At 37.7% G+C, this 13,369-nt stretch overlaps 1 protein-coding gene across 1 annotated transcript in view; it reads right to left on the bottom strand.

Annotated features, from left to right (window-relative positions):
• LOC121329856 (formin-like) overlaps window positions 1-13,369 on the bottom strand; it is a 140,947-nt gene that overhangs the window by 107,798 nt on the left and 19,780 nt on the right. The window contains 1 exon segment of the mRNA XM_041275779.1: window positions 10,914-11,086. Within this exon segment, the coding sequence (XP_041131713.1) occupies window positions 10,914-11,086 (173 nt within the window).

Here is a 13,369-nt window from a genome sequence, read left to right as displayed (position 1 = left end):
TAAATATGTTTCTGAAATTGGAGGGTAGTGGTGACACGTATCTGTTGTGTCGAGTTTAAACACTGCATACTCGCTAATCAGTTTTATAAAGCGATATTTAGTTTAATAATTAGATGCCTGCCACTGCATATATATATATATATATATATATATATATATATATATATATATATATATATATATATATATATATATATATACAGTACCAGTCAAAAGTTTGAGTACACCTGCTTGAAACTAGGTTTTTCATGATTATCTATGCTTTTAACTGTATAAACTTGTCTATAAACACTTAATATTTAATTATATGATATTTATACTTATATAAGCTGATAATCATAAGTGAATTGCATTCAAAAATTACATTTATAAAAGAAAATGTAAATCTTGTCAATTTCAATGAAATGGTCACCCAAAGCAAGGGGATTTCAGTCTGAAGCCCAAGTCAGTTAAAAGTCTGAAATGTGTATAACACGGTGTTAGAACACTGGCCTAAGTATAAAAGTGTCTTTGTTAGGTGTTGTCTGAGTTAACTAGCATGTTACCTAATTAACCTTTTGTCACTAATTATTTTTAACAGGTGAGGGTCCATGATTACTATAAATATAGGTAGCATAGGCACAAGTTTGTCATTCCTGAATGTAAGAGAGCAGAAAATGGCAAAATAAGTTCAGTTAAGCAAAGAAAAAAGACTGGCTGTAATTACTTTAAGAAATGAAGGTCAATCTTTAAGACAAATCACAATAACTTTGCAAGTGTCTGTAACTGCTGTGGCCAAGACCATCAAACGATTTGAAGAACCTGGCACTCATGAAGACCGAACAAGGTCAGGCAGGCCAAGGGTGACCTCAGAATCAGAGAACAAGTTCATTCGAGTCACAAGTCTGTGAAACCAGCAATTAACTGCCCCTGAAATACAAGCTCAGCTAAATGCTACTAGAAGTACAGATGTTTCAACATCAACCGTTCAGAGAAGATTGTGTGAAGCTGGCCTAACTAGAAGAATTTCTGCAAAGAAACCATTGTTAAGTGTGCAGAATAAGAGGAAAAGACTTGCCTAGGCCAAAAAACACAGAAACTGGACGTTTTAGGAGTGGAAATCGGTCTTATGGATTGATGACTCAAAATTTGAAATATTTGGGTCCAACCGCCAAGTATTTGTAAGACGCAGAGAGGGTGAGTGCATGAGTTCTGCATGTGTGGTTCCCACAGTCAAGCATGGAGGAGGCAGTGTCATGGTCTGGGGTTTCTTTGCTGGTGACAGAGTTGGTGATCTTTATCAAATCCATGGCAAGCTCAACCAGCATAGCTATCATATCATACTTCAGAGGCATGCCATTCCATCAGGAGTTGGGCAGTCCTTCATTCTTCAGTAAGATAATGACCCGAAACACACCTCAAAGTTGTGCAAGAACTATCTGGCGAAGAAGGAAAGTGAAGGACAACTCAATCTAATGACCTGGCCTGCCCAGTCTCCAGACCTCAATCCCATAGAACTTGTAGGGGACGAACTGGACAGAAGAGTCAAAGCAAAGCTACCCACAAGTGCCCTACATCTCTGGGAATTGCTGCAGAAGAGTTGGGAAGACATGTCGGGTGATTTCCTGCTGAAACTTGTTAACCGAATGCCTCGTGTTTGTGAAGCTGTTACTAAGGCAAAGGGTGGCTATTTTGAGGAATCCAAGATTTAGAGACAATTTTCAATTTTCGTGAACATTGCCTTGATATTCCTTATGTTTTGTTTTGTATATTGTTACATGTGTTTTCATTTTCAACATGGTTTTTCATGATTATCTATGCTTTTAACTGTATAAACTTGTCTATAAACACTAAATATTTCATTATATGATACTTTTGACTGGTACTGTATATATATATATATATATATATATATATATATATATATATATATATATACACACAGTACTGTGCAAAAGTTTTAGGCAGGTGTGAAAAAATGCTGTAAAGTAAGAATGCTTTCAAAAATAGACATGTTAATAGTTTATATTTATCAATTAACAAAATGCAAAGTGAGTGAACAGAAGAAAAATCTACATCAAATCAATATTTGGTGTGACCACCCTTTGCCTTCAAAACAGCATCAATTCTTCAAAACAGCATCAAGTCTTCCATGAAGGCCACTTCTGACCAGACTTCTCTGGACAGTAGATGGGTGTACCAGGGTCCCACTGTTTTCTGCCAATTCTGAGCTGATGGCATTGCTGGACATCTTCCGATTGCGAAGGGAAGTAAGCATGATGTGTCTTTCATCTGCTGCAGTAAGTTTCCTTGGCCGACCACTGCGTCTAGGGTCCTCAGCGTTGCCTGTTACTTTGTGCTGCTTCAAAAGAGCTTGGACAGCACATCTGGAAACCCCTGTCTGCCTTGAAATTTATTAACATGTCTATTTTTGAAAACATTCTTACTTTACAGCATTTTTTCACACCTGCCTAAAACTTTTGCACAGTACTGTATATTATATGTGCATGTATATATATATATATATATATATATATATATATATATATATATATATATATATATATATATATATATATATATAATATATGATGGATTATGTATATAATTACATGCTGAGTGGGACTTGCTTGGTGATTTCTCAGACGGCTTTTGAAGTGTCACTGATAATGCTTGCCTCAGAGTTTTCTCTGTTCCGTTCTCTGACTAAATAAATACCACATTATATTTGCCAATTGATCTGTAATTCTTAGTGACAGAGATGAAAAAAACAGTTTGTTGGGTGATTTAAATGCTGTTTCAGTTGTGTGTTGACATTATTACCTACAAAAACACCGCTTAGATAATTGTTACTATTAAGGCATTGTAATATTGATAGATCAGGTAAATAAGTTGGTCTATGATGTCATAACTGTGCAGTAAAACCCTTATTACTGCACAGTCTTGTGATCCTGTTCAGCCAATCACATTACTTAATTTATCCAAGCCATTTTATAAAGTTAGGAACCCAGTTCAATAAAACATAAGAACATGGAAAGGGTCTTAATGAAAATCTGCTTCCAAAATGAAATGGATTTATGAGCTGCTCACTAAATGCAGATAGTCACCAGGAAAGAGTTTACTGTATTTATGCTACATTAAAGGTTAAAGGAAAATCCTGGATAAGAAATTAATCACATAAGTAAGACATTCTTAAACAAAATAGAAATAGCCATATAAAAAAGTTCACATAGTAAAAGCATAGCACAGTGAAAGCTTAAAGCATAGGTAAGCATTGTAAAACCCAGAAAGCTATGGTAAAGCATATTAAAAAAAAAAAAAAAAAAACTTGGCAAACCATGGTAAACTATGGTTAATACATATGAGAACTGCAAAATGACTGTGCAAATGTAACTTTTAATATAGCAGGAGAATTATATTTATATACAGCCAAAACACTCCTCTTAATTCATGCATGCTCTCGTTGATTTGTCTAAAGCAGCTGAAATAGTTAAAAAGATACCAAGGAAATAAAAATAAAAAGCATTGCTGTAGTTTGAATCAGACTTTGAAGTGAGATAGTGAGAGTCAACCTGGTACAGAGAAGCACGGTATGTAAATGCATTCTGTAATAAGCCTGGCTATATTTTTAAAAAGCAATACTTACTAGCGTCTCTTCAGCTTGTCCAAGGTTGTTTTCAGGAGGGCCAGGTTTTGAAGCAGATCTCTGAAATATCCCTTTAAGCACTTCCCTATCATGTTTTAGCTTTTTTTTCACTGCATCAAGGTCTTCTACATCAGAATTTTCTTTTTTGACAGTTTTTGGATTGAAGAACGATTTAAAAGCACTCAAAGCAGTTTCACCCTCAGCAGGGGGGCCTACATTTTTGCTCTCATCTGCTTTGACATTTGACTGCACATTAGAATTTGTGACATCACCTCCCTCTTTAGTGGCATCTTCCTTAACTTCACTTTTTGGGCCATCCAGGTTTAACAACTGAGTGAGCTGCTCTAAGAATCCAGAATTGTTTTTAGGTTCGGGAACATTTTTTACTTCCCTTTTCTTTGGCAGAGCCTCTGGTTGAAGTTTGACTTTGTTCACAGGCTTGGTCAAACTCAACATCACCAAGTCAGTGTCTCTGAGTTTGATTTCAGAAACAGTTTCCCTTTCTTCTCCAACAGCCCCCTTTTTCAACACTCTAAGTCCACTAAAAAGGGCAGGCAGCTGAAAGGACTTCTCCCCAGGAGTGGCAGACACAGGGGTCGTGCTTTTGGTAGGGGAGAAAGGCACATCTGGTTTTGTCACTGCAGAAGGCACACTTTGGTTTTTGTTAGCAGCAGGCACCTCTGGCAGTATGATGCTTGCAGGTTCATCTGTTACTGTGCTACCAGGAAGAGTATCTTTCACCATAGCAGAATGAACATCTGGCTTGGTGATGCTTGGTGAATCATCAAGCTCTTCTTCCATAGGAGAAGAGTTATCAGATGTTGTTAAGGCCATGGGTCCTTCTTGTTGTATGGTGCCTGTTAACATATCTGGTTGTGTGATTCCATCTGAAAGATCTAGAATTGTCAAATCAGTAGGACCCTCAGCCTTTGTAACAGCAATAGAAACATCTGGATCTACGGCAGCAGGAGAAGCATCTCTAGAATTCTTTTTCAAAGGTTTGGGATTAAAGAACAATTTAAAAGCACTGAAAGCAGAATCAACATTAGAAATGGGGTTTATATCCTTGCTCTTGTCTGCTTCAGTGTCACCTGTCTTGCCAGCAGACACATCTGCACCTGCGATACCAGGGGAGGAACCTAGCTCTAGGATACCACTGGGATCATCTGACTGCCCAATACTTGCAGACACCTCACCTGGCTCTGTGACTTCAAAGGAAACAACTGTCTTTATACTGCCAGCAGACACATCTGCATCTGCAATAGCAGGGGAGGAACCTGGCTCTGGGATACCACTGGGACCATCTGACTGCCCAATACTTGCGGTCACCTCACCTGGCTCTGTGACTTCAAAGGAAACCACTGTCTTTATACTGCCAGCAGACACATCTGCATCTGCAATAGCAGGGGAGGAACCTGGCTCTGGGATACCACTGGGACCATCTGACTGCCCAATACTTGCGGACACCTCACCTGGTTCTGTGATTTCAAAGGAAACCACAGTCTTTGTGACACCAGCAGGCACATCTGGGCTGGTGACTCCAGTAGGCACATCTGGTAGTGTAGCCTGAACCTCCTTTTCAGACTCGCTGTCCTCCTCCTTACCAGGCTTGTCTACGCTCACTGATTGATTTTGTAATCCTTGACTTTGTAATGATGAATCCTGTTCGATAGCAACACTTTTTGTATTGACCATGTCTAGTGATCTTCCTTTGGGTGAATCCATCCTGTTCATATTTTCTTGTTCTTGATAAGAGACTGATGTCCTATGTGTTGTATATGAGATGGCCTCCAGTTCACTCACATTGGCGTCATCCTCATCTTCAGACTCAGTGTCACTGGTGGTGTGAACCAGAGTCACTCGAACAAGATCTGCATCCCTGGCATCTCCACCAGTAGGCACAGGTCCTGATGGACTTTGAGGAGGCAAAGTTGCAGTAGTTTCATTTTCACTCCCCTCAATATTGTCCCTTATCAGATCTTTGCTCTTGTTTGTTTCAAATAACTTAGCGTTATCATTCTCAGCTCTTTCCTCTAGACCTGGATCCTTGTATTCAATCCCACCGCTGTCATTACGATCAGGTTCAGCTTTTTCATCATTATTTTTTATTACATTTTCAGACAGTGTCCGGAAAGATTTCAGCACAGCTTTCTCTTCTCCCTGGGCTCGTGCTTTCGATTTATCACGTCCAAAGACTGAAGAAATCATGCTCATAAAGGACTGAGGATTCTCTGAAGTCCTTGCTCTGGCCTTTTGGTTTTCCATGCCATCAATGTCATTTGACTTATTATTTTTGTCTTCCATTTTTAGACACTTTAAAAAAAGAAAAACATTTTAAAGTACTGGTATGTGATTAAAAGTGTTCCAGGCAATAGTTGCTGTCAGTTTTGCTCAAGATGTATCTCCAGCATAAGGTGCTTTAAACTTTACGTTTACAATCAGGAAAGTAAGACGTAGCTTGCTGGCACCCCTTCTGTGTGAATTCAAAGCCACAGCAGAAAGCCAGTGTGTTTTGATTTGTTGTAAATTAGTCCAGCACAATGTGTAGATTGGACACACCAGTCAAAGGTTCATCTCAGTACCGGCAGCAGCTCCAGTTTCGCGAGTCCCTCTCAACAAAAGGCCTTTGTCGTTTTAAATCTATTGGCTCTCATTATTCTGTGTCCCACTCTGTAATCCTTTGGGTGACACACAGCATTGTTGTTCCCAGTAAAACAAACCAAAAAAAAACTTCAGCCCCAAAAACAAAACCTCTCACTTCTGCTGTTTGTACTCCGATTGTATTGATTCTTGTACCAGAAAATCCTGGTGTAATTTCCCAAAGAGGAGGTGCTTCTGAGCTACAGGAACAAATCACAGCAGAGAAAAGAAAAACTCAGGATTAATCCAGCAGGCACAGTGAGCGTCCCATTCAGAAAGTTTCCTTAGTCTCTCAGACAACCAGTCGTCTCTGAGGCCGGCAAGTGCTCTCAGTCAGGGCTGCAGTGTAGATCTGCCATCCTTCAGAGCAGTGCTGCGTTTCATAGGAATGCAGCCTGCCCGCCCCCCAGGCCTGGGAAGACAACCCAGCACAGCAGAGGTGTCAAATTACCCTTCTTGCTTCCATTTACAAGCAGGTACTCATCAAACGATCTCACCACACCCCGGAACTGCGTAGGCTGTGTGGCTGCATAGTAAACAAGGTGCAGCCACAGTTCCTTCACTAATCTCCTGCAGGCCAGGTGGATGGCGAGGTACCTGTATTTACCAAGCTTAACTGTAATGTGTACTAAGCAGGCCTAATCTGCTGAGAGGAACAGGAAAGTCTGCAACACTTTTTTGTTGACAAGCATTGCTACGTATACCATATTTATTAAATGTACAACAAGTTTATTTCTAGTTTGGTAACTTTTTTGGGTGTGTTTTTTCCTTTCGGGAAAAATGTTTCTGAGATTTTTGTAAATCTATACCCATGTGTTTTAGCAATTCAAAAACGTCAAAGTCAAGTCAAGTATAAACAAGTTTTTATTTTATTTCTATTGTTGAGCTTCTTTTTCAGCATTTTCTGGCCACATGCAAAACAACCTAAACCAACACTACAGTACAGTATCTTTAATAAGCAAGGCCCTGTTTACAAAGTGTAATGCTCTTAATCCTTTTACAGTCTCCCCGTGGCAGCAGCTTCTGAAGATGTCCACAGAATTACTGTGGGGGAGGGTCCAGGGTTCTCATCTAACATTAGCAAACTCTGAAAAGCCAATATTAAAAAAAAACAAACAAAAAAAAAAAACACCAGATGTACTACAAAATAACCCCATACTCAGCCCTCAGAAACACTATCAACATTAAATGAACTAATTATAATCAAGTACAAGAAACCCATGTTTTTTTCATTTGTTAAGTGGAACACAGTATACATAAGCCAGGGTTATCAAACTGATGGCTCTCTTGACCATATGGCTCCTTGGCTTGAAAAGACTGTAATGACAATTAGTAGTTTTTGGTAGGCTGTGATTTTGTGTTTAACACTAATTAGGATACAAATGTTTCAAATACAGATAAACTGCTGAATTAATAACATACAAAATGGATGACCAGTGATAATACGGTTAGTGATGATAAGAGGCAAGATCTTTTAAAACCTTTTAATGGATACTTTAAAGTACATGGTGCTTATAAAACAATTTCAGTAAATATTACCTAATACACTGTGTAATTGTGGTGGTCTCAGATTTTCCTTTATGAAAAACAGACACATTACAGTATAGGTGAATTCGTTTTTTTAATGGTAATTTATTTGAAGCTGATGGAGAAGACTATTTATCGAATGTTCCTTGCTGATACTTCAGAGCTGTACTTCCGGTCAACTTCCTAAAGTGGCAAGAAGAACGTGAAAAGTCGACTTTGAAAACATGTCAGTCAGATTGGTACTCAAATGTGAGCCAATGCGTCTCTCTTCTGGGTGTTCAAGATTTTTTAAAGACAATAAATGGCAAACCTTCAGAAGGGTGAAATATATACTTAAAAAATGTTCTGAGGAAGAGTGAAAAAAACCTGAAATGTTTTTCCTGCAAGAACTCAAACTTCCAGAAGTAACTCGCTTGTGTCAAATGTGTTCCTTCAATGGGAAGTACTGCATGGAAAAGATATATTCTCCAGTTTTACTGTTTCAAATGCAATTAAAAAAACACCATTCCAAATCAAATACACATTTAACATAATGTGTTTCTCTGTCATATAAGAAAATATGAAGTGATAGTAATACATGTTAGGTAAGATTTTGTTAACTATATGTACTTTAATTCAATTAACATTGCAAGCATGACAGACTAAAACAGGTTCTAGTAATAAATCCTTGACGACAGACAAGGTACATCATGTTCTCTTAATTATGTCTCTTCAAGTGTACAGGAGACACATTCCACCTTGTTGCGCAATAAGGGAATTAAAACTGCAGAACTTTTAACACCGATGCTGCAGAAACTCATAAACTCAGACACACGCTTATTAGGTGCTTTTGTCATTGTCTTTGTGTTGCTATCTCTTCAGCACTAGAGACTGAGTGTTTGAAGCTGTGGTTGTATCACCTTGTAATGCAGCTTGTGAAGGGACCAGGCGCTCATCCAATTCTTTATCATCTCTGACACTCTGCAACTCCCATTGACTGGCGTACTTAATTCCCCTCTTATTTGTTGATTTTATCAAGGTGAGTTTGCATGTTAACTGACAAAGCTTGCTCACTAACAGCCTTTAGCATTATACAAACTGACTGATACCTTTCAGTTGCCACAATCCTCTGCAGCCGTTGTCTTCCCCCACCAGTCACTACTTGGTTCTGACCTCGATCTCCCTGTTGGTATCATAATACTTCAAGCCTATCTTTATATGACAGCTAACTGCTCTAGTCGATCACCACTCAATTCAGCTCTGTTAAGATAATGTGAAGTGTCGCTGTCCTACATGAACATAATCATGATAGTATGAACCATTATATACTGTCTGCTAATCATGGTACCGTATCAGATAGTGTTTCTGGACCTCTGTGCAGTATTTGTGCCAAATCCATTGTGTTGCCATTGCTGGTTGCTTTGTGGTCTGCTCTGCTATGTTCAGGGTAGTACAAAGTCATTATAATGCTACTTCAATAGTATTTGTTTAAAATATTTCTATAATGGAAAGAATGCAGTGTTAGGATTAAGTTTGAATCAATAGTGTAGAACAGGCCAAGGGTGCGGTGGTGGTATGCATGTCAATAAATAATAACACCGTGTAACAATATTTTTTTTTTTTGTTCCTGGGTAGTAAGTGTTATTTCTCACTTCTAAATCTTTTGTAGTCATTTTCGTATTACTTTAGTATAAATACATGTTAATTTGGATTCATATGTTGTTTTTTCTGACTTTATGTGAACGAAAAGATACACATTTGCCCTTTTTCCCATTGGAAATAGTGATATTTTGAAATATCACTGTCCTGGTCACAAAAGCAAAGTTTGTGGGGAATAATAGCCATTTTCTATACTTTTGAGGCATAAGCAATTAGACAATAACACTTACTACACAGGAACAAAAATTGTGTTACATAGTGTAATGAGTTATCTTTCCATAGGCGAGGGTCCAGTTTAATGGTTCACTAGACAATGTCAAGACATCTTGGGATATTTTCTACAAATATATTTGAGTAAAGCTTTAATTAACAGAAGCAAACATTATTGTTCAAGCATTTTTTTAATATATTTTTGTAAATATAAAAACATATTTGAGTAAAGATTTAATTAACAGAAGTAAACATTATTGTTTAAGCATTTTTTAAATATATATTTTTGTAAATATAAAAAAATATATATTATTCTATCAGACTTTAATACTGTACTGTATTAAAACTGATTCCACCACCTTTCTTAAAATGCAATTATAACAAGTTACACTCCTACTGTAAACATCTGACATGCTTTTCGTGACATACAAGCTGCACACCCTATTGCCTGTTTGAAAAGGGCCTGGCTTGGAAGATTGGCACACTAAACTCAGTAACAGTTTAGTATAAAATATCATATGACATAGCGGTAAATAAAGATACATCATGCCATGGCTATACTATACTCCAACAAAAATATATTGTACAGGGACACTGAAAATACAGGTAATGTCAAGTGAACTCTTATATACTGTATACAGCCATCAAAATTAAAATAAAGGGTAGCTGTCTGAATTGCTGTTCCTTTACATATATACTTCCCTCCATCCCTGTGTATTAAAATGTAGGTTAACTGCCATACCTGTACAAATACACTTCCATCCAACTCTATGTCTTAGTTATTCAGAAAAAATATATTTCACAATTCAAGGACAAAAAGAACACTGGTACTAAAAGGAAAGTTTCAACATTTTATTGAATTAGAAACACAAGCATATATTCACAAATAGTAAACCTGAGACTAATAGTAACACAAAAGAAGATCTCGCCAATTAGCCGTGAAAACTCGAAAATTCAGATCAAGATTGTATGAAGAACATGCAAACAAACTGGAATAGAGGAAAGCCAATTGCTTTGATAAGAAACTGCTTTGGCACTGACTCCAAATCTGCAGAAGTATCAGGCCACCCAGTGCCCAGAGCCCCAGGCAACTCAAAGTGTTAGAGGAGGGGGGGACGGGACTGAACCAACACACCGGTGGATGTGGGAGAGAAGGAGGAAGAAGAGGATCTGACAGATTGTAGCCAAGCTGGATAGCATTTATTATACTGTAGGAGAAAGAAATCAGCAGTGTGGGAGTAGTTCCTGCCTGCCACAAGACCTCACTACTTACATCCAGCTCCTGGTGACTATAGTACAGTTTGTCCACGAGGTTGCCACCTTCCACCGGCGTGATTCGGACGAAGTCTAAGTGCTCTGGCCTTGAGCCCTGCAGCAATACCGTCTCATGGTTACTGAACCGGACATCTTCACTGTCCGACAGCCAGACCTTCAAACAGGGATCCTCTGAAAAATATCAACAAACATGGTTTATAGATGGTGAACCTGTTAGAATAGATAGCCAGGCCAACAGTCACTGGAGTCTTAAAGAGACTATAAAACACAAAAACAGAATAAAATGTAAACGTATAACATGAAATAGCTAAATTAAAAATAAAAAGCTAAAAACCATCAAAATAATATCCAATTTTTCCAGATTAAACTGAGATGCCAATTTAGTATTTGCATTATTATTTGTTTATTTAGCAGACACCTTTATCTAATGCAACTTACAGAGACTAGGGTGTGTGAGCTATGCATCAGCTGCAGAGTCATTTACAACAGTGTCTCACCAGAAAGACAGAGCACAAGGAGGTTAAGTGACTTGCTCAGGGTCACACAGTGACTCACTGAGTGAGCTAAGATTTGAACCTGGGACCTCCTGGTTATAAGCCTTTTTTTCTTTAACCACTGGACCACACAGCTTCTAACCATTTATTCTTCTAGTCATTTCGTACCCATTAATAACCTTAAATAATTTCTCTATTTTTAACTCCTATTTAAAAACAAACAAACAAAAAAAAACATGTTAATTTTAGAAAATGAGGAGCAAAACATCTTGAGAGTGCTGAAGAGAAATTGAAATATTTAACAAGTGTTTGGTTCTAGTTTTGTAAAATGAGCAGGCGTTTTACCTCTTTAAAAATAGAAGTTACTTAAAGACTAAAGTAGACACTTTGAAAATATGTCCCCTCACCTCTTATTGATATTTGAGCTGAAAAAGTCCTATCTGTTTCAAGAGCTACCCGTTAGACATCCCTAATATCAAGATATCTATAAAGACAAATAAAGCAAGCACATTTGAAAGAGTATTTAATGCTAGAGAATTAATGGCAGTGCATTATACTTATATAACACTAATGTATTATACCTATTGTAAGATTTTATTTCTTATAAAAACGAATTAGACAGTCTTCTTCGAGTGGTTTCAATCAAAATAGTTTTATTCACCAAATAATACAACAGTGACTACATACAAGACTCAGTTGATGGTATTCTGAGCAGCCCTGGTGCAGAGATGTTAGCTTCTGAGCCCAGCTTTCATGGCATCAGAGATGTTTGTTTTCTGAACCACCATCAGTATAGATGTTAGTTTCTGAGCCCAGCTTTCATGGTATAAACATGTTTATTTCTGAAAAACAAAACTTTGTTTAGCACAGCTATAAATATAACTTATGTAATTTCCTTGACCAAATTTGATTTTATTTCTCTAGCATGATGCATGGTGTGAGACAAAGCACAATAATAGTTTACATCTGCATTTCTTCTTTACTTCGCCACAGTCAGCAGAAACCCAGCTAACAAGAAGTTACATTTAAAAGTTTTGCTAAATTCTTACAGGCAGCAAAGCGTATATCCACGCATCACAATGTCGATCAACAAGGCTGGTGATTGCAAACTGCTGAGGTGCACCAGCTATGTACAGTTTGGTTTTATGAGTTGATTAACCCTGTGTTGATTCAGAGCTTACATTAAACACAGGAAAATCACGCAATGTTTACAGATAGATTCAATTATTTATTTACCATTTAAAGGGGCAACATAAACAACGGGTTGCATATAGTGCTATTAGGCGTTCCGCCACGCTTACTTAAAGTTATAGCATGTCACTTTTAACAAAAGTAAATGGTCTTAGTACCAGTTTTATTTTGTTTGATTATGTTTTGTACATAGGCTCAAAACAGCTTATTAAGCAGAAAGGTCACAGCTGCACTCTCAGTTATGAAAAGCCAGTTACTCCCTACAAGACCAGTGTAATACATAGGCAAGAGTTTCAAAATCATTACACTATAACAAATCTGCTGCTTTCCTTTCTACAAGCTGGGTTTGTGCAATAAAATAAAAAGAGGTTTCTGTAATGATGACTGCCAAGACAAGGCAGAGCATGTCAGTGATAAATGCTGCTTGTGTCGGAGGTCAACAACATCAGCATTTTAATAAATTCTTTGCCCAGTGCTTTTTGTTTTACAAACGGCAGTTTCCTTGTGCCTGAAATTAAAGTCAAATCTGGATTTTATATAAACCACAACTTCTGATGTGGTTTAGGATTCTGACTTGTGTTTTTTTTTTTTTTTTTTTTTTTTTTCTGGTTCAGCGTCGCATTATACTTTGAAGAAACTGAAGTGCTCTCCACAGGCAGCCAATCCCCAGCAGCCACTATGAATCTTCCCAGTACCCCATTATGATGCAGAGAAACACGATCTGGAAAGCATGTCTGCCCTGAAACAGTCTGATCATGACATTGTTTGT

Source organism: Polyodon spathula, chromosome 17 (assembly GCF_017654505.1).
Source record: "Polyodon spathula isolate WHYD16114869_AA chromosome 17, ASM1765450v1, whole genome shotgun sequence".
NCBI classification, from domain to species: domain Eukaryota; kingdom Metazoa; phylum Chordata; class Actinopteri; order Acipenseriformes; family Polyodontidae; genus Polyodon; species Polyodon spathula.
The sequence above is the reverse complement of the archived record's forward strand: the minus strand, read 5'-3'. Positions and strand labels throughout refer to the sequence as shown.